The 24,228-nt window shown below is 42.3% G+C and overlaps 2 protein-coding genes across 4 annotated transcripts in view; both read left to right on the top strand.

The window, feature by feature from the left end:
- FAM129A (family with sequence similarity 129 member A) overlaps positions 1-12,942 on the top strand; it is a 60,266-nt gene extending 47,324 nt beyond the window's left edge. The window contains exons 7-14 of one of the 2 annotated variants that reach the window (NM_001012596.3): positions 1,334-1,438; positions 1,528-1,690; positions 2,307-2,494; positions 2,696-2,857; positions 5,508-5,618; positions 6,151-6,258; positions 8,027-8,138; positions 9,084-12,942. In NM_001012596.3, the coding sequence (NP_001012614.3) occupies positions 1,334-1,438; positions 1,528-1,690; positions 2,307-2,494; positions 2,696-2,857; positions 5,508-5,618; positions 6,151-6,258; positions 8,027-8,138; positions 9,084-10,759 (2,625 nt within the window). In that variant the 3' untranslated portion in view covers positions 10,760-12,942. The remainder of the gene's footprint in view (positions 1-1,333; positions 1,439-1,527; positions 1,691-2,306; positions 2,495-2,695; positions 2,858-5,507; positions 5,619-6,150; positions 6,259-8,026; positions 8,139-9,083) is intronic. The other variant, XM_015290308.4, reaches the window with a different exon arrangement.
- A 525-nt stretch (positions 12,943-13,467) lies between these two features.
- EDEM3 (ER degradation enhancing alpha-mannosidase like protein 3) overlaps positions 13,468-24,228 on the top strand; it is a 29,475-nt gene continuing 18,714 nt past the window's right edge. For both annotated transcript variants that reach the window (XM_422293.8, XM_015290548.4), the window contains exons 1-6: positions 13,468-13,793; positions 15,962-16,007; positions 19,289-19,389; positions 21,459-21,498; positions 22,847-22,959; positions 23,652-23,805. In XM_422293.8, the coding sequence (XP_422293.5) occupies positions 13,633-13,793; positions 15,962-16,007; positions 19,289-19,389; positions 21,459-21,498; positions 22,847-22,959; positions 23,652-23,805 (615 nt within the window). In that variant the 5' untranslated portion in view covers positions 13,468-13,632. The remainder of the gene's footprint in view (positions 13,794-15,961; positions 16,008-19,288; positions 19,390-21,458; positions 21,499-22,846; positions 22,960-23,651; positions 23,806-24,228) is intronic.

Genomic DNA, 24,228 nt, shown 5'->3' with positions numbered 1-24,228 from the left:
TTTTTGCTGAATGTCATGAGGTTTCTGTCCACTCTTTTTTTTCAGCTTGTCAGGATCCCTCTGAACTGCAGCTTTGCCCACCACCATATTGACTGCTCCCCCCACACTGGGAGCATTTGTATTCCGGGCTGATATCTTTTCTTTCCGATTGGAACCAGCTGCAAGCCCGAGTTTCAGCTTAGTTGCTGAGCTCAGAATGAGTGATGCATCTCCTCTGAAACCACTGAGCCCTGCTGTGGGCTGGAAAAGTTAGAAGTTTAATGACTTTTCATTACTCTTTGCTGTATTGGAAAGTCATTAAACTTCTAACTTCTGTTACTGACAGGGAAAAGTACTCAGTGTCAATTTAGAAAAATACAGCAATGAAAAATAGACAGTATGTTTAAATTACAAAAAGCCAGTGGGGCAGTGTTAACTTTTCCATAGCTTTTCTACATGCCGATACAAACACTTGAAAGGAGACTTTAATGTATATAAAAATTCAACAAAATTAAAGTTTTTTCTGTATTTATACCAGCATAGTTGTTTTACTGACAAAAGTGATTACTTGAAAAGTTCTTCACAAGCTCCAGCAGCTACTCACTGTATCCCTTTTGCCTCAGGATTAGCCTGGAGCTAATGAACCTTCGGATCATATTATATTCATACTTTCTGGGAACAGAAAAATCAGAGTAGAATTATTTGATCTATCCCAATTTCTGGATTATATTTCTGTCCCATACGCTAGTTTCCCTTTGATCTCTTGTTCTTATGTGAACTGTGAAATCAGTGCTTAGAAGGAACAGTCCTAGAGATGCACACTGGTACCTCCATATCTTGCTATTTGGATCAATTAATGTTCCTGGTAAAAGCATCCTTTGGCTGCTGAGTCTTTAGAACTATTTCGCTTTGATAATAAGGCATCTGAGAGGGTATGAGTGGCCCTGAGCAAGGTCAGCTAGGGGAGGCAGAAGTCACTATAACAGCTTTTCACGTTTTTGATCCAGTTGCTCAGTTCCTATCAATCATTTTGGCTCCACTGGTTTACACATAGCAATTTTATAATAGCATGCAGTACATTTGAGTGGTCATCTTAGTTCAGCATCTTAGTTCATCTTTTATCAGTAATTGCACAGTCTTTAAAGGCTTTTCAGAGAAAAAAAATCTTCATATAAAATTGAAAGAACTCTCAATCATACCTGATGTGTTAAATATGGTCCTCCTGGCAACCTGGGGCAGCTGAGCTGATGTATGTTAGGGGCTGCCTGTATATACACATCATTCTCTGGTAGGAGTGCTCAGTTTTTAGATGAAGAACCGTGCATGAACATGTCATTTTAATCTCTTAATGTAGATCTTGAGCAACCTTGTGATGGAGGAGCTCCTTCCCAACCTTCAGACAATGATCCTGCCTAAAATGAAAGGAAAGAGGAATGACAGGAAGCGGGCCTGGTTTGGTGTAAGTATGGGTATTTCCAGAGTAGTCAGTTCTCATACTAATTGTCTGTATGTTCCAATTCTGATCTTCACTTACTTGTTTGCGTTTAGTTTGTAGAAGAGGCTTATGGCTTAGTCCAGCAGCAGGTTGCAGAAGGATTGAGTACCTTGAAAGAAGAGTGCAGAGATTTTGCAAAAACTCTTGAGGGCACCATTCGCTCAGACATGGATCAGATTCTGAACTCCAAGAACTTCTTAGCTGGAAAAATCAAAGGTCAGTAGGGGAACAAACATGTCGGGGAGCAATCCTTTAGTGACAGTTTCATCAGCTGCTGAAGCACGCTTAAACCAAAGGGCTTCTTAACATGATTTTAAAGTAATGTGAAAAAAATGTATAATTTGCTGTGAGTATAAAAAGGAGTGCAAAAAGTAGACAGGCATCAGTTGATGTTGCTTAAGTTAGTAAATAGCTGATAATTTCAGAGCTGCTTTAATAAAACTCAGGATGTTATGTTGGTGCTTGCACATAGCAGTCTAGGATGCCTTCAGTGAACTGCAGAGTACCAAGGTCAGTTAAATCCTTACAGAGGCAGCATGGCCATGCTTTGTGCAAACCTCCAAGCATTAATCAGTACTTGGAGCTTCCCTTTCTTCTGCTCTCACAGTGCCTCCAACCTGCTGCTTGGGTTTGGTGGGGCATAAGATGTTTCATTGTCACTCAGAAAATCCTTAACTCTCATCACCGTTGTCGTCACCAAAGAAGTATAACTCCGTGGAAAAATACAGAGGCATTTAATCCATTGTGGAGCAGATCAGTTCAGATTACTCTTTTCACTGTGTATCTTAGTGGCTTAAGTTGTGTCTGTTGTATGTATTGCCTTGCACTCCAGCCACTGTTTCTGAGCCTGCCCAGAAGTGCTGCGCAGAAAATATCCAGCCCTTCCTCACATCCATTTTGGAGGAGCTCATGGGTCCTGTGAGTTCTGGGTTCACTGAAGTTCGCTCCCTTTTTGATAAAGAAGTTAATGAGATCATCCAGAACTTCCAGAAGACAAATGATATCACAAAGCTAAAGGAGGTAAGACAAAAATACAACTGGAGCCCTTCACATTAGCACAAGGATTTCCTATCTAGAACTTGACTAACAGCAGAAGTTGCTTCTGCAGGTGGTAGTACATTACTGCTTGGTTTTGTGGTCTAGAAAATCTTACATTGTCTGTTAAAAATTGACTTCACGTTGCTTTTTTAAAAACACCGTTCTTCCTCCACTGGAATGCAGGATGTGGATCAGCTTATGAGCCTACCATTCAATTCCGTGAAGATGGAGCCCAGCTATCTGAAAGTGAATCTCCTCCAGGAGCTCCTTCATGACCTCAAGAGTCGCTTCAAGGTGTATCACATCGACTTTGTGGTTCAGAAGACACAGAACTTCATGCAGGAGGTACTGTAAAAACCAGTTCTTCCTCCTGAGAGAACAGGTTAGATTTGTCCTTGTAAGCTGCTTCAAAGTAATCTTCATAAAGAGCTGTGCAAGAGGCTCAGAATATACATCAGTCAAAGTGCAGATAACAAAACCTAAGAAAATCACAGCTAGAAGCTCATTTTCATGCTTATGTTAGTAAGATCGTGTGTGTGTGCGAGTCTTAAAGTAAGACACAACAAGTTTGGATGGATCATCTCTTCCTGTGAACCTTGACATTCTGAATTCTCAGTGTCTCTGCACCCTGGAAAGTTGTGTACATGCTGATGGGGGTGACTGATCTCTATTCCTCAGGGTTGATTTTTTAAGGAAGGGTCCTAAATATGTTGAATTTGTTGAATCCTGTGATTTTAATCCATAGTCGAGAAACTAAGTAATCTAGTTGGTCATCTTGTGAAATGGAGCTGGTCTCATTATGTGAAGTGGAAATTGTGGACAAGGAAAACAAGTTTTTAACACAGTGCTGGGATAAGATTTTCCCAAAAACAATTCTTCCAAGTACAGCAATGGTCAGCTGCCAAAGAATTCATTAGAATTAAAATTCTAATTAATCTGAGCCTCTTAAGAGAATGATTCAGGCACTGGAATGGGTTGCCCAGGGAGGTGGTGGAGTTACTGACCCTGGAGGTGTTCAAGGAACGTTTGGACGTTGTGTTGAGGGACATGGTTTAGTGAGAACTATTGGTAATGGGTGGATGGTTGGACTGGGTGATCCTGTGGGTCTTTTCCAACCTTGGTGATTCTATGATTCTATGATTCCAAAATGCTGCTCAAACAAAATGTCTTTGAGTAAGTGAAGACCATAAATAAAGACAAAGAACTAGACAGAAAGTACATCCCATACAAATCAAGTTACCGTTTGGTTAGTTTTTTATTGTTGTTGTTGTTTTCTGAAGGGAACATGAGTGAAAATTCACAATAAAAAAGTTAAATGAAAGCAGAAGTTATTCTGATAATGCTGTTACTGCCTTTCTCTCTTTAAGAGGCTATTATTTTTCTCATAAAAATAGTAACTAGTTTCACTCTGTGTCCATGGGTGCTTATTTTATTAACAAGTAAGGTCAGATGTTTCTCATGTAGCTTTAATATAAAACAAGCATTTGGCTTAACTCTAACTTGGGTGGAGGATTGTTCTTTAGTGCACAGCTACAGGCTTGGGAGCTTGGCATCCTCTAGTGGTCAAATTTAGGGAATTTAGGAGCGAAGCACTTAGTGTGAATAAAGCAGCTTTAGTGACTTTGCCAGTTTATTATTTGCTTCAAATAAAAATGCAAATAAGAAGTGAGTCATTCTTCTGGGAATCAGCTTCCAACTTTACATTGTTTGTGTCTTTATTGCATGGGAAGACTTGCAGTGCTCGATTTTACTGTGCTGCCTTCTGATGCACGCACAGATGAAACAAACTTTCATCTTCTCCATTTCTGTGTAGAAATACAGTCTGTGTGGTCCAATTCCACATCATCTGCAGAGTCAGTTAAAAAAATCACCTTTCAGCATTAGTTACCACTTACCTACATGCATGAAAATGTTAATGGTCTAGGAGGAATTAAGTGTCTTATCCCTAAGCATGTACATACTCATTTATAAACTACAAAACGTCTTCTGTATGTGATATAATTCAGCTGGTATGTCCGTGTGCAATGAGAAGCAAGACCCAACAGTGCTGATGGACCCCTATGGGTGTCCCTGTCCTCCCCAGTAAAATTGAGTGGAAACACTAAGAAGAAGCTAAGGGTCTTTAAGTATAATTGCCACTTGCAGAATTGTTTTTCTGAAACATCTTCTTGTAGTACAGGTTTTAATACTTATTATGAATCTCTGGATCACTGTGACAAATACCAGCCCAACAGAACTTGTAAGAAATTATTGCTCTACCTGAGATATTTGTTCATTTATAAGGAAAGCTACTAATTAATACCTTTTAAAAAAGAATTATCTACATTATTAATTATTGAGACCAATAGGATCTGATAGCAGTCAATGGGAATCTTCTTATAAGGATAGTAAATTTTGTCTGCGGCCTTTATTTATAGGCGCTGGATTCTACTTCTTGTCTTTGTCGCCATCAGTTTGGATGGTGACTTGAGATTAAATCTATGCAAGAAAGCTATTATATCAGATTAAAGATGCTAGGGTTTAATTTCCTTTATATAGTGTAACATTTCTGTACATGTTAGCCTTTAGACTACTGAAACAGAGTACCAGCAGCAGCACATTTTTGGACAAAATAACTGAATCTGCTCTGAGTAAGTTTGCTGAAATAACAGTTGAGCATGCTCGCTGGTATTGACCCAGCTTTTAAGTTCAGAATAGAAGCTGAGGCTGTTTCATTTTCTTATGCTCTTGCAGCAGTGTAAGAAATTCTTCTTTTTATTTTCCAATTCCAAAGCAGGGTGTTGCAATCTAAACTAGACAAGGCTTTTCTTTCCCTTCTACAATCATTTGAAGAGCTTGACGATATTTATGGATCCTAAGCACATTATTTTTTTCTCTTTCACCCTCTCAGAAGTGCAATTGAAGTTAATGGTTACATTTATCAGGTTTCTTCACGTGTGTGTAAATTTTATGTTACTGGCCTTTAACAGATCTTTTTTATTATCATTATTCTTAGCTGATGGAAAACGCAGTTTATACTTTTGAGCAGTTGTTCTCTCCGAGTTGCCAGGCAGACCCAGTGAAAGTCACAACAACCCTTGAAAAAGTCAAGCAGAGAGTGCTGAAGGTAAATGTTACAGCTTCTGTGCAGTAAGACCTTGGGCTGTGCCTTTAAATGAGTTTGTCTGAGTGTTTTAAAGAAGATACCTTTTACCATCTGGTGGGATATACTGATTTGGTGGCTTTTAGCAAAGCTGCTCATTCTGGGGGGTAAAACTTAGTTCTGAGCAGACAGTTGTAAGACTATCTACATAGGCAGTGCTTTTAATTACAATTAAATCAGCTGTGGGTCTGAGCAAATCGTTTAAATTAGATTTTGTATTAGCCTGCTCCTAGAATTCATTATCCATAGTGACAGAATACCCGGATAGAGCAAGCAGGTGGAAAAAATGCAGGGAAAAGATTCCAGAATTTCCCTGATCTTGGAGAATTTTTCCACAAGCTGCAGTAACGTACATGGGAATCGAAACCCCTGAATGTGCCCATTGGTATCCTTTGGGATTTGCCAGTCAGCAGTTACAAGATCCAGTTCCTCCTGTGAGTAACGAATAACATCCAACACGATTGGGCTTGTTTCTCTTTTTGTCTGTTTCTAACAGCAATATGATTATGACAGCAGCACTGTCCGGAAGAAGATATTTCAAGAAGCACTGGTGCAGATTACTTTGCCCACAATGCAGAAGACGTTGGCTTCAACATGCAAACCAGTAGGTTACATTTCTGCTCTGTTATTTAAAAAAAACCAAGAAAGTAGTAAGAGGCTGGGAAAGATTAACACCTTGGCTGTAAATCGTAAACTGTGTAAAGCTGTCTCCTCTCAAGGAGTTGCCCATTTGGATAAATGGCATTTAGATTTGCCAGGTTGTGGCAAGCAGCATTTACAAGGTTATGACTATAGCAGCAGGGTAGGAGATGTGGAGTGATTTCAGCATAGAAGGAAACTGCATTTACAGCTCGCTTTCTCAAATATAGCTGCAGACCTTTGCCTGTCCCCATTTCATTTGTTCCCTAAAGAGCTGGTGTCCCCTCAACCTAGATGCTTCTCACTATCTGACAGTTGCAGGGTTAGGTTATGAACTTGTCCCTGTATTCAGCATGTGAGGCATCGCTGTGACCACATACAGCCTCTGCTCAGCACCTCCTTCAAAACCAAATGCCTGTTAGGGTGACAAAAGCACCCCACAGACAGTCTGTGGACTGATGTTCAGTGATTCTAAATTGAAGTAGTTGTGTCAGCAGTCAGGAAACAAATCTACAGAGGCTATCTCTGTTGCCCCTAATCCTGCTGGTAGGTTAGTTAGTACCCTGCAAACAGCTGCCTGAGTTCCATGGAGATGGTATCAGTGTGCCTGCTGGAATACTGTTCACCTGGGCTTAAATTAAATAGCCTTTACCCTTCTTGCAGATCATGCATCTCTTCTTGTGTGCTCATTGTAGCACATGGAAGATGACCACCCTTAGCCATCTCTGCCTCCCTGCCCTTTTGTTTCTGTGATGTTGATCAGTTCCCTGAGCCTGTGAGCTCTCACCCACACTGTGTTGTTCTTGATGACTTCTCTAGCTTGTTTCAGTTTAGGAAAGAACAACAGGAGTTAAACCAAGTTATGTTTGTGAATCCTTGAGTACAGATCATTAGGACTTTCAGAAATCTATTCACTCTCATCTGTGTATTGTTCTACCTTCTTTCCTATCCCCAGAACAATAGTATTAACTCTTTGCAGTGTCAGCAAGACATGTCTATGCAGAGGAGCAAGCAAGGAAGCAAAAGCATTTCATCCCCTTGAATACAGAGAGAGTGGAATCCCATCTAGTGTCGTTGCCGTACAGGACAGAGGAGGCAGCAGTGGTGCAAACTTCCCACAAGCCTTCTGAGTTCATGCTTCTGCAGCAGTGAGCAGCCAGCTTCAAAAGCAGGTGTAGGACAGCTGACAGGTCCAGCCAGCTCTTGCTCTTGTGCTAGGAAACGACCAGATGTTAGGCTGTAGGCACCTCTAGTGGGCAGGGCTCACTTCATTTTCTTTTTATAGACAACCAAGCTGCTTCCTAGGGATCATGACTCAATTATTGCCTAGATATAGCCTATTACATCTAAAACACTAAGCTCAGTATGGTGCACACCTGCTAAAAAAAGCAAAACCAAACCCTGTATCTCCCATGCTCTCTGTGGATTTGCTTCTTTGGACAAACAGTGAGGCACTTCTTCACTAGCTGTTTCTTTCAGAACTGTTTATTCTAGTGAAGATGACAATGATGACAGTGATCTGTCATTCTCAGTGATCTGATGACAATGACAATGATCTGCAGTGTTTGATAAGTGCACAGTTAATTGTGAAAATACATACTTCATTTGCTCATAGTTGAGAAGAAGCATTGCAAGATGTGCTAGATGCACATGCCCTGTTGAAGTAAGACACTCAGAATCTCTCAAGTAGTTGCATTTTTGTGCTTCTGTTCCTTTCTTGTGTGCCCGCACAGGAGCTGCAGAAATACGAGCAGTTCATTTTCGCGGATTACACCAGCGTGATCCAAGTAGAGAACGTGTATGAAGAGATTTTATATCAGATACTGCTTGAAGAAACCCTGAAAGGTGAGAATGCTCTTGCGTGACAATGATAACCTTCTGGCCAGAGGTTGGCGATTAGCTATTGCTTCAGGGCTGCCCTGTGCCCTAACCTGGCAGTTTCAGAGCCACGTCTCCGCTTTCCAAAGACTGGGGATTGCAGTTCTACAGTGCTTGGATTCAGGTCACCAAATGTGTGGCAAGCCCTAAAATCTGAATCCATGTAGCAGCATTACTAAGCTTGGGAAACTCAAAATTACAGCATGGCACAACCATATTTCTAACAAAGTGTGATTATGCCAGCTTCACTTTGCCTTGATTCCCCAGGCCAAGGAGTGAAATCATGCTTTTATTTGCAAAGACCTGGTGACATCTAATGGCAGTGGAAATGAATTTCCCCGAATGAAATGTACTACCAGATGCTGTTTCCAGCACATCACTGTCACCAGTGTAGCATTCCCTGCAGACCTCTTTGCCTGTATGTATGAAAATGAAGCCATGCTATGGCATATAAAAAATACATGAAATATTTCTCTTTCTCTGGAATGGTGTGCCTATCTACATGCTAGATAAAAGACAAGCTTCTGCATTGTCCACTGCCCCTTTGTGGCACTCCTATTCCAAAATATCAGTCTAATGTTTAATGTAATGAGTACTCTTTATTTCATGTATTCAGTGTAACTACTTCTGCATTTAAACATTACCTTTTTGCACCACAGGTCCTGTAGTAGTTTTGCATTATAGCAATGCCAAACTTAGGTCAATATTGAAGTTCTGTTAGTCAAAACAGAAAAATTCTTTCTCTCCTCCCCTAAAAAAAAGAGATGCAAATTGAAAATAAATTGAAAAGGAAAACTGCTGTTGTCTGTAATATCAAAATGTATGACATTTGAAACTCAGGGAAATGATGTACCTTCTTCAGTGTGCCTCTGTCAGTCTTTTCAACCAGTTTCATCTTTCTGTTCTATTTAGTGATAAAAGAAGCCGCCGTTCTAAAGAAGCATAACCTCTTTGAAGATAACTTGAACCTGCCCTGTGAAAGCGTGTCCAGTTTAACTGACCTGAAGACCCCTTCAGGGTCAGCACAAACCACTCCTGCTAAGAAGCCTTCTACCACCAGAATGGAAGCATCAGATACTGAAACCCAAAGTGAGGAGACACTCATTGTGACTGAAAAGATTTTGTGGGATAAAGATCATGAGGATAGAAAGCCATCAGACAAAGAGGTGGTCATTTCTGTTAATATGGATGGTAGTCAGGCAAGCAAAAGTGAAGAAGTGGTGATTACAGATATCAGTGAAAAATGGGAGTCCCTTTCCACTACCCCTACGAAGCAAGAATTTGCAGAGGGAAATACTCCCTTGGAGAATGAAAGCATGGTGAAAGCAGACTCTGTAGGGGACACTGAGAAAAAGCTTACGACACGAGAAGAAGCTGTGGAGGAAGAAGTAGCTTCTGGGACTGAAAATACATTGAGAGATGTCAGTCCTGAAAAAGAACTTAAGGTACATGAAGGATCAGTGGAGGAGAAGGTGACTTCTGGAAAAGAAAGCAAAGTGCAGGAAGATGTTGAGATAGAGCTGACTTCCCCACCTAATAAAACAGCAGAAACAGAGATTTTAGGAAGTGCTGAAATGAAAATTGAGATAGAAAAAGGGGTTACAGAAGAACTGTCACAAAGTGAAAATGAAGTAGGAACTGGATTTGAAAAGGATAGTAAAGAAAAAAGCAAGGACCAAGGAGCAAGCACTGAGATTAGTGTTGCTTCCCAGGATGAACACACAGGGAAAGGAGCATCTGGGGATAATCCCGAGAAAGAAAGTAAGTCAGAAGTAAAGAACTGTGAACCTCTGGATGATGTGAATGAGATAAGGAACTTGCTGATGGTAACAGTTGAATTACCAGCTGATACTCCACCTGAGAAGGTTGAAGAGATGTGTGAAGCTGAGATCATAAAGTTGCAAGAGGATGAATGGAACAATGAGATAAGCAAAACAGCTGTGGTAGAAGTTCAAGTGAGCCAGACAGTGGTGAATAAAGATGCAGCAGAATGCATGGAGTTCAAGGAGGGGTTTTCATCTAGCTGTGGGACAGATGGTACCAGTGTAGGGAATGTGTCCAAGGTGGGCCGCAGTGTGGCACAGGCAGAATGGCTGGTGGAAATCTCAGATACACCTCAAGAGGTAAAGTCAGAAGTTGAGATCAAGCAAAGCATGTGGTACACAGATGCAGGAGGCTGTGACAGTGATAGATTGCATCCAGAAGAACACACTGAACATGCATCTGAGGACAAAAGATTAAGTGGGGAGGAAGGAGGAGCAGGGAACAGTCATGCTGGCCTGGTGGAGGTAGGGACTGAGTGCTTTTCTCATAAGCCTGCTGAAAATCCAGATGCAACACAAGTGCCCATTCTGAATACAGAAGAGCCAAGAACAGGACTGGTAGATGCGCCGTTTCTGTCGGTGGCAGAGCCAGGCGAGGCGAGTGCTGTACAGGTCACAGCAGGTGCTGAGCCTGATGAGAGCAAAGGGAAGCCAGAAGATGAGTCATCTTCTTCACACGTGGAAATAAAAAGCTCAGAAGTAAATAACGTTTTCACACAAGAAAACAGGGAAGATAGTTCTGTACAGCAAAGCCCTGAAGAGTAAGAAGCATTTTTCAGCCCAGCCCTCTAGGATTTATTTGCTCCAGTAATCCCTCTTTAATTGTGAATACATACTTGAATCTGAGCTAGAGGGAATGGGCTGCACTGTGGTATTACCAGCTCTTGCAGTTTTGTCACAGATCCCTTCCTGAGTGATGGGTGATAGGTTTCTTTTCAGTTATAGCCCTCTGTTTAAAACCGTATCACTGTTGGGAAACCTCATCTTTCACTTCAAATTTGCTGCCTTTTATGATTATAGAGAAGTTTGAAAATATGGCCACTGAATACTTCCAAAGCAACTCATCCCCGACTAGAAAGTTATTTTAACAACGTAATACTTAAGTGTTTTAGCAGAGGAGTAGCTCATGGCTTTTAAATGCATGGATTTGACAGTACTGTTACAATTCTTAGGTGGTTGGTACATAAGTTACTATTCAGTATTTGCATGCAGTATATGGGAAATAAATAAAACTTTTAGTAGTCAAGCAGGACCAGATAGTTAATTTAGTAGGCTGCTCAAAAGATAGACCCTGTGCAGAGGCTGCCAGCTGATCACTTAATTATTTTGAAGTTTTGACAGGTATTAAAGACAAGCAAGTGTTCTAACTTTTTTTCTTATTGCTATATTTAAAATGGGGGAAATATGGGAGCAGGTTTCTCAGTCCCACTCTGCACTTCTGGGTTATTTAGCCTTCCAGAGCACTTTATGGCTATTTTATTTTATTTTATTTCATGGAAGGGAAAGATGAGGATGTTTACAGTAACTATAACCATTAGGCAGCATCTTTTTATTTTACTTCCCACCATAAAATATACTCACTGATATCTGATAGAGAATATTGGGAGTCCCGCCATTTACACTGATACTGACTTAGAGTTACCTGGTTCTGTAGGCCTTTTTGGATGCATACACAACATCTTAAATTGCAATGTTTGTGAAATATCATGATCATTGTGTATAATTTCTAATACAGACATGAACTGAAGCAAAAATCAGCTAAAGATTATTCACTTTTGCTTAGATTTTGGAGGGCAGAATCACGTTTTGAAAGCAGTGATTAAAATGAGAACTGTTGCTCTTGTAGCCAGCGTATTGTCATCCACATCAAATTGTGACCTGTGCACAAAGCTGCTTGTAAGCATTATTTGCACACACAATTTGAAGAGCATGCACAAAAAAAAAAACCTTGGAAATGAAAACAGCAGTTTAACAAAATAGGCTTTAGAGGTCAGAGGTCAGGTTAGGGCACCTTAAAAGTTTAGCTTGAGGTTTCTGACTCTTTCTGAATCAGTACAAGCCAGGACAGGACAGCAAGATCAGTAAGGAAACACAGTAAGTAAAATTTGCACCCATGAGGACATGGGAATAAATAGCAAACTGCCAAAGCTCATCATACTTGCTGGCACTTAACTTTAACAAGCTGTAAAAAGTCTATTATATAATGCTATCAAAATCTGCTATAATACTAACTGAGAATGGACACTAGAGGAGCAGGCAGACATTACTGCCTAAGTGTGCTGAGTAGATGAACCGAGTGGAGTGTCACCACTGTAAAATAAGCACAACTCCTGTTCCTTCCAGGAGCCATACTGCGGTGTGCCAACATCAGCGTCACAGATCCTGTCCCTGCAAAAGTCCTTTGCAGTATTATTTCCTCCAGATACTTGGTGCAAAATTACTCACTTGCAGACCACTACCAGCTCTTTTTTTTTTTTTCTTTTAACAGATCATTAGTTACTGCACCGTGGGCTTCCTTGTTTTTCATTTTGTAACAGCTCTGTAGTTATGTCCTTGGTACTAAACATTAAGTGAAGTTCAACGTGGTGAGGGGCTCTCGTGTCTTTTGTGTGTGTTTTCTTATGTGTTCTGGTGAGGCCTCGGGATAAAGAAGGAGCACGTTGTGAGGGCAGAGGTGGCAGGAACACAACCCACAGGCCACACAGTTACACCAGGCCACTGACAAGAGAAACAAACACAACTCAGTAATTTTTACAGCTTTTTGCTCTCACATGGGAGAAGCACTTCAAAGAAGGGTGGTGCTGGGCCTGCTGTGGGCACAGTGGGACTGTGGGTGCTTGAGGGGGTCCTGGCCACACCAGGCAGGCTGCAGAACATGACGCGTGGTGCTTGTAACTCGATCAGACACTTATTCAAACAATAAAGCACGCTCTTCCCTTCCACTGCAAGGAGGGTGTTGTTTCGTGTGGGATCCCTTGGTACCACGTGCTGCTTTCTTAAGCGAGAGGATTCCAGGCGATAACCCGCCCTGCGGGCCGCACATCACACCCGTGATCCTTTCTGAGGGGGAAAATAAATAAATAAATAGGCAACCAGACAAATAAATAAATAAATAGACAACTAGGCAAATAAATAAGTAAATGAGAGAGGCGGAAAAGCGAAAGGGGGCGGAAGAGAGCAGAGCGCGGCGGCCGCCTCATGGCGGCGAACTGCATCTCCCGGCACGCACCGCGGCAGCCAGTCCTCTGCATGGGGGCGGCCAGGCGCGCCCGATGCACACCGGGAATTGAAGTCCTGACGGCCGCGCATGCGCCCCGCACTGCCCATGTCCGCCCCTCCTTTTGTCCACGTCGCCCCGCTGCGCCCGGTGTGCCTTCGCGGTCACGTGCTCCGCTGCGCCCTCCAGTCCGGCGGCTCCGATTGGCTGAGCGGGGCGGCGCGTGCGGCGGGACCCGGAAGCGGCGGCTCGAGGCGGTTTCCCTGGCTACGCTAAAGGAAAGCGCTGGGCCGGGCCGGGCCCTTCCGCCTGCGCGTCTGCGCCGGGAGCCGCGGCCGCCGCGCCACGAGGGGCGGGCAGCGGGCGGAATGGGCCGCGGCCGGAGCCGGAGCCGGGCCTAGCGGCGGGCAGGCGGGCGGCCATGAGCGGAGCTGCGGGCTGCCGGGGCGGCGGCGGGGAGCGGGGGCCCCGCTGGAGGAGACCGTGGAAGCTCCTGGCCCTTGGCCTCCTCTCCGCCTCCTCCGTGCTGGCGGCCGCCCCGGGCGCCGGGGCCATGAGCAAGGAGGAGAAGCGGCGGCTGGGGTGAGCGCGGCCGGGCCGGAGCGGGGCGGCGGGGCCGGGAGCGGGCGGCGGCGGCGGCGTCCCCTCAGCGCGGCGCGGGCCGGGCTTCTCGCCGGGCACGGCTCTCGCGTCCCCGGGCGCTGCCTCCTGTGGCGGCCGTGTCCCCGAGCCCGGCCGCGCCGGCGGGTGGGTGCGCTTCTGGGTGAGGCGGTCAAAGGTGACTGTGAGCCCGCGGGCTGAGTGCGGCTGTACGTGCGGAGTGCGTGAGTGGCCGATGTCGTGGAGGTGAAGAGGCGAGCGTGTACGTGTGGTCCTGCCCGGTGTCGGTCTTCAGGGTGAATGGCAGTGAGCCTTTACATTTCATAGCATGTGGTGAACTGGAAGGGACCCACAGGGATCTTCGAGCCCAACCCCAGCCCCCACAGCACCACCCAACCCCAGTCCTATGGCTGAGAGTGGTGTCCCAGCTCAGGACTGTGCCCACCACCCTCAGCCTGTGCTGAGTGCAGTCACAATACAAGTCTGTGCAGGAGGCCCAGAATGTGCTCAGCCAGAGCCCAGATCACAAAACCACAGCTAGAAGTGCTTTTTCACATTTATATACTTAAAACAGCGAGATCACATGCGAATCTTTTAGTCAAGGAGGTACAGTGATTTGGGGAGGACTGTCTCTTCCCCAGAACTTTGATGTTCTGAGTTAGAATCATAGATCCTATTTGTTTGCCTCTAAGAAACTGGTTCACTTTTGGTGTGGGTGTTAGTTGAAGGATGAAGACTGCAGTACAGCTGGCAGTGTATTGCACTGCGTGGAGCAGCATTGCTATGACAGACCTTAGATGAACTGCACACCATGATTGCCATGTGTTGCTGGGGCAGCTTCACCCCTTGCATCAGCTGCAGAGCAGTGATGCTATATATGCTGGAGGAGGGAGGAGCGCCGTGCTGCCTTTGAGTTATTAATCATTAGATATAAGCTGCTGTGCAACTGTGGTCACGTTTGCAGTTGGTGAGGTTTTGCAGCACTGGTTCTCAGTGTGCTCACAGTGAATTGTGGTGCATGTTTTTTTTCTCATGCATAATGAGCTTAAACTTTGCTGTTCGGTTTAAGACTTTCGTGTTCGCAGCTTGAATTCAGTACTTCTGATGCCTCTGGTGTGTGCAAGTGATCTCCCACTGCTCTTTGTGTATTGTGTCAGTTACGAATCCTAGCAGGCTCTCTGTGTATCTGCTTAATGACATGATCATGACAGTGATGCTTTCAGCAAACATCCCATAAATTTAAATTGCACGTAGACAGAAGTTGTGAACAGCTTTCTGGGCGCTGAATCACAGAGCAGTGTTGTGTGCTGAGCCCTAGACTCAGGCTGCAGCAGCAGGTTCCAGTGAGATGTGGCCCCTGAAGCTCTGGGAACTGGAGTTCCATCCGTTCTTCCAGTGGTTTAATGCACTGGGAGAGTGGAAATTATGGCTCAGCTTCAGCTCATTGAGCTAAATCAGTAATTTAGATCATAATTCCTGTCTCTTTTGTGTTTGGTCTTATCAGCAGAGGTTGTGAATGATGTAGGTGTTAGCTTTGAAATCAGCATGCCCTTTTGCCTTGCAGGGCTCCTTTGTCAAACAGGTACAGTTGGAAGCAGTGCTGTCTCTCAGAAACACCACTGCTTTGTATAGCAGTGTTTCTCACGTTGACTGCTTTTCTAACATGTGAAATAAATGTGTCTACAAGGATCTTCCTTACCATATGCTTGCCAAGGCTCCTAACACAAGGAAGTACCTCGTAACTTATCTGAATCATGGACGGGAATTTCTGCTGTGTCAGTTGGTTTTAGTGTGGGTGATTACGAGAAGAGCGTAACTCTGTGCTGGCTGTTGCTGAGCCAGGAATGTGTCTCATCTCCAGTTTTCACATGTGGTGGCACCTACAGCTTCTTAAGAGGAAGGACGGGGCTGAAGGAGAGTCCTCATGTGAAATACTTAATTTCAGGTTTGGTGAAGAAAAGCTTGAACAGTAGCCAGATTGGGAGAAACTATTTTGCCATATTGCATTTACTTGAATAGAGTGCACTGCTAAAATAGCTGCAGCTGAAACTCAGATGCAAAATGTTTTGCGTCTTGCTGTTCTCAGGTGGCATGTTAAAGGACACTGTGGGGCAGACCACTAATGCTTTTTTTTTTTCTTTGTTTTTTAGAAACCAAGTGCTGGAAATGTTTGACCACGCATATAGCAATTATATGGTAAGGAAAGTACCTGTTTGCTTCTTATTTTTTTTAATTGTTATGGCCGACCTGGGGAAGAAAGCCACCTTCAGTACATGATGTTGTACAGAAACATCAGGAGGGTATTGGGGAAAGCAAAGATAAAGAAGAGCATCTGTATACCCTTCAGAAGGAGCTGAACAGATCTTACTCAGGGAGAGAAAGATCAGAAGAGTTATGGTGGATTTCAGACTGGTAGCTGGGAACTCTGTAGTCATCTGATCCTGGAGAGTATGGGTGGTTCCTGTTTATTTTGTGGGTACAAACTAAATCAAATACTTTGTCTAAAGGAAAGTGTGTGAGATGCACTTCGGTAGTTCTTGTACAAACAAGTACGCTTTGTAGAACAGAGCAGGAAAAAAGAGGATTTCGAATCTGTGCATTCTCTCCTCTTCTGAGGATGTGACTGTCATATGACAGCAAGCCTCTCTTGCTTTGGTTTCTTCTCATGTGGCTTGTGATTTTCTGAGCAGGTGTCTTCATGCTCTCAGTATGCAGAGCCAGTTTGCAATCTAATCAACTTTGAAATAGGTTAGCTTAGGTTAGATGTGTTCAGGAGTGAGGAATTACTTGGTGCACTGACTTTCTCAAGTGAATTATTTTTAAACGTGCTTTGAGGTAATACATTAGTGAGGAGAAGGTGTACATGTGGCTCATATAAAATACGTGTTCTTACTGAGGTCAGCAAAGCAATCCTTGTGTTCTTTGTGGCTGTGGCAGAAACCTCTCTTTTCAGTTGCACCTGTTGCAGGGCAGACGTGTCAGTATTGTGCCACGTGTCCCAGGTTCTGTATCATGACTTTACTCTTTAAAACCTGGGGAAGCTTAAAAGCTTGTCAATCAAAAGTGTATATACATTATGAGTGGCATAGAATTAATGTGTAGAAAGCCAAGCAAGCGTATTTTCATTAGTTGCAGTTCCCTTCTTAACATGAACTCTTGCTTTTGGGCACCTTAGCAGTTCAGTTAGTGTCAGGCTTTGTTGATTTGTAGCTAGTTACCTGGGTCTGTTCGAGTCACTTGGCTTGATTTTCTAATCACATTCTGAAGGAAAAGCTGTTAGGTACTTGGCCAAATTGGACAAAAATGTGTACGGCTGTAGTAGGGTGCTGTGCTCCTCCTGTCGGCTGTGATAAGCTGGGAGCTGGTACATGTCTTGCGACATCTGAAGCAAGAAAAGTTCTCATTAAGGAGGGGAATGACTTCAGCCATCCTGGAAACTCTGAAGCCAAAAGGATATTTGCTTGCCATGTGGGCTGGAGCGCTGAACAAACAGAAGTGTGGCTTGTTTGTTCAAAGCTGAAGAGAAGATTAGGGTGCCGGACTTGATTCTTACAGCAAGGAAATAGTCTATTTTTGCAGCTGTTTCTGAAACAACCAGCTGAAAAGCTTTGCTTTTCTGTTTCTATTTTGAATTGAGTTTGCTGGAAGACTGAAAATTCATGTTTGTGTGCATGGGGATAACTCCATGTTGTAGGTGCAGCACCAGGAGCACTGTGTCTTTTTTCTTTACCTGAGTACCATGCTGCACTGAATGCACAGTCCTGATTTAGGAAACGTGATCGTCTCTCCTATCAGATTGTGCTGCGCTTCAGAGTATCCATGGAGCTGTGTTTGTACGGTAATTCCCTGCAGCATGCTTATTGAAACATATGTGCCATACTTTGTATTTCATGTCAGTCTCCTCCCTTTGAGGTTACTTGAAGGGGACAAGTTAAAAGCTGGGGATCACTTGATATGACAGCCTTTTCCTGTTCTAGATAGTCTACGTGAACTACTATTTTCCCACACACTTCTGGTTCCTCATGATGTAGAGCAGAAACCTATTTTCTCCTTTTATTATCACCATTTTTTCTCCATAACTTAAGCCAGTGATCTTAGTTTTAACTTCACTTTTGCTGTGTCTTTCTTTAGTCTGTTTTTCTGAACACTTTGCACGGATATTCAGAAACATCTGAGCTGTGTTAACATGATCTAGATTCTGGCTTTTGTAGTTGTGCTTGTGGAGAACAAAGAGTTGTGCAGAGACCCAAATACCCGGATGGTAGATGGGGAAACAAACCGTCAATTTCAAAGAAGTTGCTGTAAGAGCTGCTTATTTATGGAGGACTGCTTTTCCTTTGCCTTTCTATTTATGTTTCAACATAGACTCTTTTTTTAACTGTATATTTGGATAGATTTAGAATATGTTTACTTGCAGTTTCAGCTGCAATGATGTAACTTTTTTAACCTATCATGTTAGTTACTCAGTCTGTAAAATAGCGCAGTGCCAATTTCCTGATGGCATCAAGTGGGCTCCATTGCTAGTGTAGGACTTCTAATGGAGAATCAATTGCTTGTGTATGTGCTTTTTTTTAATTAGGTCTGTTTAAGATTCATCTTTCTGAATGTTACTGGCCCCTCCTGCAGTTTTTCAGTAAACCTCTCCTGCTGCACACTGAATTTCATATTTGCATGTACTTCATGTGATATTGTACTTTGGTGGCAGCTTAAACCTACAAGGCTTACGGTGGCTCAAGGTAGGAACAGGGGTTTGTGCAGTGCGTTTGGCTTAGGGAATTGTGCCCTGCTGTTACTTCTGCCTTTGTGGCAGGAAGTCATGTTACACTGCTGCCTGCTCTGTAGGGTGCTTTTCTAAAAGAACGGGAGTAGCCATTCCATTTCCTACACATCTGTAGCAGTGCCCTGCTCTTAAACTGGATGAAGCTTTTAATGAGATTGGTCTTATGAAGCTTTTTCTGAATGTTACCTTTTGTTCTGCTTTGTGCAGTGATTTAACAACGTACTGTTTCACCTCCCAAGTGAGTTCTCTTATCTGCTACTGATTGTGACCCTGAGTCACTAATGTTCACCTGGAAAAGTTCCCAAAGTGACTTTGAGGTCTAATTCCCTCTGATTTGTCTATGAAATAGTGATTCCTTGACAAAGCCTGCATTAGTACCAGGTCTTCAGCTCATCTTCAAGATAATTTCTGCCTAAGAAATGTAATAAGTTTTGTATGTACCTTGTTTCCGAAAACACAGTTGTTAATTCAAATTAGTGGTGAGTTGTGGGTCTTGGGGGTCTTTTTTGGCTGTGCTGTTGGTTGTTCCAGACTTCTTTGGGAGGTTGGAGAGAGACGTCCTGTTGCTCTGTTCAGCTCTGCAATTTCTTGTTTTCTAATGAAGTACAACAGAACTGGGCTTCCTTTTAGCAAGCTCTGAAGATTTACTGGAATGGCTGTAACAGTTCAAACTATCTTCCCTTTTTTTTTTCTGCAGGATCATGCCTATCCAGCTGATGAACTCATGCCTTTAACTTGTCGTGGACGGGTGCGGGGTCAGGAGCCAAGTCGTGGGGACGTGGATGATGCCCTGGGAAAGTCAGTGTTTGAAACACTTACTGTCACATCTAAACTTCTAGGAACCTACATACAGCTTGCAGCCTGTAACACTTGTCTGTTCCGTTGATATGCCCAGACAATTATTTGTTGACAAAGATTCTGTGGGGACGTGCAGATCAGTAATTTGTCTCAAAAGTTCTCCTATGAAGGGGAAAAAAAGCTACTGGGGAAAAACAAACAAACAAACAAAAAAAAAACAGTTGTGTAACTTCTTCCAGTTGGGCAGAAATGGCTTTTCCATTTCTCCCACAGTTTTAACTGATGTGGATTTGTACCTTAATCAGGAAAAGAATTGACTGCTGATTAAGATGCATAGATAATTAAAATATATGTATATTCTGCAGGTGTTTTCTGTAGCAGAGCTGTCTAAGCTCCCATCTATAGTGCTAGTGAATGTATCACAGAATCGCTCAGGTTGTAAAGGACTTTCAAGATAATAAAGTCAACCCACAACCTCACCATGTAACTACTAAATAGGGATTATAAGGGTTAATTATCAGCTGCATGGAACAGTAAGCTGCTATCCGTTATGCTGGCCTTATAAGTGATACTTAAAATGCTTTCTCTAGTAGAAGGCTCTCAGAAAACATAATTAGTCAAATGTTCATCACATGCATGGTAGCCTCAGGCCCTTGCCTGAGTGTAAACCGTTGTTTCAGATATGGAAATTCTTCATAGTTTTTCTCTTAGGATAAATTGTAGTATAAAGTACTGATCCTTTAGACAACAAAATGTAGATTTTAAGTTCTCCAAGCTAAATGGAGCAATCAGAGCCAAAATTGAATTTCTCTAAGTGTTTCTAATAGATTATTTTTTTCCACAAGTGTTGTCTGAATGCGGACAGTTTATGTTCCTAAAACAAATACTTAAAAACAAGAAGCAGCAGATGATAGTTTTATTGGTGTCCTTCATCAGAATAGCATTAATCAAAGCCAAAGTGCTTTAAGGTAATGCATTGTATGCTATTGTGTCACTTTGGTTATTTTTGATTACATAGAAAACTTAGTCTATAGATTCTTATTTAGTCTTGATATCTTTAAAGCTGCATGGATCGACCTTGGAGGTATTGAGAGAGAGGACTGATGAGAAAGAATTGTTGAAAACTTGGATTTTTAATCTGGCCATTCTTTTTAATGACCTTTATTTACATAGTAGCTTGCTGTTATTTGAGTGAAAATGCCTTTCAGTACTGTAGTTGCAGTGAATGGTTCAAACGCTTATATTTCTGCATACATACTGCTTTATGGTCCTAATAATCACCTGTATTTTTAGTCATTGGATTTCTTTTATAATACTTTTTCTTGCTAGCTGGCTCATCAGTTGTGTTCTACACTGTTCTTTGTGATCACGGTGCAGTTTTGCAAAGGAAAATCACGGGATGGGACAGTTGGTTCATATTCTATAATTTTTTTTCGTTGAGTCCTATCTGTCTGTTAACTTAAGAATAACTTCATTGTGTTTAGCCAAACATCCACCCAACTTTGTGTGCACTAAACAGGCCCAGAGAAGAATGCGGGATTAGGAGAAGCCTTGTTGCAGTACTCCTTTTGCAAGCAGTGCATCCTACTGCAGTTGGGCACCACGTGTCTCTTAAAAGCCCTATATCCCATGCAAAGTTACAGAACAAAAAAACATTTTCTTTATTCTTTCACTACTGAGTGGAACACTGAGTGTGCAGCAAATGGTCGTTTTTCCTGAAATAGATATATGGAACAATTTCTGATAGGAGCAAATGAATTTGGAATGACTTTCTGATCTTTCTAAATAAGTCTTTCTATTATTTAATAAGTCAACATTCTGCATTTTAAAAAGGAAAGGTAAGGGGAAGAGGTTGAAAAAGCCGTTGAACAATGATGGGTCTCTTTTCAATAGATTTTATTGGAGAAAAGAAATCCAAGTGTTTGCAGAAGCTTTGAAAGCTTTGCAGTAAATAAAGGAATCTTTATAATCCTCACTTCTATGTTGTTGCTTCTGAAAATTGCTATTTAATGACCTAATTTTTAAATGCACACGTTTATAATAAATCCATTTTACATGTTATTTCATAGGTTCTCCCTGACCTTGATTGATACCTTGGACACTCTTGTGGTAGGTTTGATTTGTTGGTAAACTTGGGTAAAACAGAAATACTGTCTTCTGGTATTTAGACTTGACTTTAGATCTGTTTTGTTTAAAAAAGAAAAGGTATATACACCTTCATCACCTGTGATCTTTAGCCATCTGTTGGAAGTGGCCACTGCTGTGGAAGTTCCAAATGTTGTGATGGTGATAGCTGGAATTCATTGCAAGAATATTAGAACACTTTCTCCGTATTTCACTGATGCTTTGTCTTTTCTTGGGCTCTGTCTTAACAAAAGCATAAGCAAGGTTTGTTATCAGTTATAGCTTAAAGTAACATTCTTACTAAGAGGTGAACACCTCTACTACCTACTGAGGTGGTTTTCTTGTTTGTTTGTTTTCTTAAATTGCATGTACACATTTTGTGGATGAATTTGCAGGGATGTAAATGCATATTTAAGAAGTGCACCCTGGGCACATGTGGCAGGAAGTGTTGCCACAGCCTCTTCCTAAAAGATGCCAATTGTCAATGTAGTACTTTCTGTTAGACTTCAGTCCCTTTTTGACATATCCTGTAGTCATAAAATAGATTTTGGAAATTAAGGATCATTTTTGGCCATTCACATCTCCCAGCAAACAGATCTAAAGCTCTGAAAATCCTGACTGCACTTACTTGGTGTGTGAGTCATGTAATGCTCCTCTTCCGACAGCTCTTCTCTCCTCATGATCTGCTGTGAGATGACCTTTGGCTGTCCCTGAATCACAAATGTTGAAAATGCAGAGTCTGTTACTCTTGGATTATTGGGTTTTATTATTTTCTTGTCTTAGGGCAGGATTAATACTTGTTGGATTTAAAGGCACTTATGGTAATGAATTGGATAAGTCACAAAAGTTCTTAAAGATGGATTAAAAAAGTCAGTGTGAAAGCAAACCTGTAGGAAATGCTGGAGCTGTTCTTCAGGCAGAAGGAGAAGGCTGAGAGGACAATTCACTGAGCTTAGGATGTGGCTTAGATAGGAGGCTTCTGTTAACTGGAAGCAGTGGAGCAGCCCAGTCTCTGCTTTCACTGTTGGTGCACCCTGGTGCACTGCAGTTATGCTGTGGGGTAGGGGAAGGAATACACAAACACCTGGGTAATAGTTAAGGTATGTTCTTAGTGACCTTATTCTTTGCATAATGCTTTCATTTGCTTTCTTCTGTCTCCTAAGAAAAGCAATAGTTGTAATGTGTGTTCATACTGTATCAGAGTATAACCAGAGTACCAGTGTAAGGCATCTGAAATGCTTTCCTTATTAAACTGTTGCTCTTGTTCTTCCGCGCTGTATGACTGCGTAAAGCCATGTTGGAACCTAAACACTTGGTTATGTTTGTATTCCAGGTGTTAAATAAAACCAAAGAGTTTGAAGAGGCTGTAAAAAAAGTAATAAAGGATGTTAATTTAGATAATGACATAGTTGTATCTGTCTTTGAAACCAACATAAGAGTCCTTGGGTGAGTAACTTTCCCATTTTCAGAATTCTTTACAACTCTTATTTTTAGTTAAATGTCCTTAAGGCGTTCCTCTATGCTATGTCACTTTGTTTAGAATAGTTGTTCCTTTGTCAGTTAACATAATTCAACACCTGCCCTAAGGAAGGTTTTAAAATGCTAGGCAGGAATCAATGCAGTGGTACTGAATCAAGCTGACCCCGTCTGACTGCTGCAGGCGCAGCTTCTTTGATTAAAAAGAACCAATGTGTGCTGAAGGAGCAGCCTTTTGTTGTAATGGAAACAGTCGTAAAGATGGCACTGCTCAATACTTGGTTTAATAGAGCATTTCAATGCTATTTCAGTACTTAGGGTAGGAAGCTATTTCAGGCTGGAAGGGACCTGTGGAGGTCTCCAATCCAACTTCCTGATCAAAGTAGGTTAGATCTAAGCTATGTGCAGTGAGAGGTGCTAGCTGTCCTGAACAACTGTAAGTGAATCGGTGATTCATCTGTAGCTTGGGAGAGTCCTAAACAATAAGAATTGCTCCCAAAATACTGACAGCTCTTCTTGATGGTAGTTGCATCTGCTCAGCCTTCCTGAAAATTGTGATCATAGCCCAGTTATTTATATAGTCATCTACATCACAGAAACTGCCGCACTGCTGTTTAGGTGGATGTACCTACTGAACTGTGGATGTTTTCTCTTGTGTTTAGTGGTCTCCTTGGTGGGCATTCAGTGGCAATTATGCTGAAAGACAAAGGTGAATACATGCAGTGGTACAACGGCGAACTTCTGCACATGGCCAAGGAGCTGGGCTACAAGCTTTTACCTGCTTTTAACACCACTAGTGGTCTCCCTTACCCAAGAGTAAGTTGAGTGCATTCTGCAGTTCAGAAATACTTCCATAAGCAAAATCGTTGTTGTTTGGTTTTAATCTCAATTTCTACAATCTCTTGCATGCGTTTTAAGGATACAGGAAAAAAAAAAAACAAAACAGCTTTAGGTGCTTTGAACCCCCAGGCTTCCAGCTCTGACAGTTCTAATATACACTGTTGTGTGTAAATAAGAAACGTAGAAGTATCATGTCGTTGCTGTCTGCTGATTTCTTGCTCCTGTAGCCACCAGCAAGTAGCTGAGAGTAACTTTTGTTTTGGCACGTATCTCTCAGGCAGTGAAAGACTAACCTGCAAGCACGTGAGCACAGAACTGGTTTATCTTCATAGTCAACGTCTGATTTTTAAGAGGGCAAATGTAACTGGGAAGCTGTAATTAAAAACATTCACTTAACAA

The sequence above is a fragment of the Gallus gallus genome, chromosome 8, assembly GCF_016699485.2.
Source record: "Gallus gallus isolate bGalGal1 chromosome 8, bGalGal1.mat.broiler.GRCg7b, whole genome shotgun sequence".
Classification (NCBI taxonomy): domain Eukaryota; kingdom Metazoa; phylum Chordata; class Aves; order Galliformes; family Phasianidae; genus Gallus; species Gallus gallus.
This window is presented reverse-complemented; position numbering and strand designations above follow the sequence as displayed.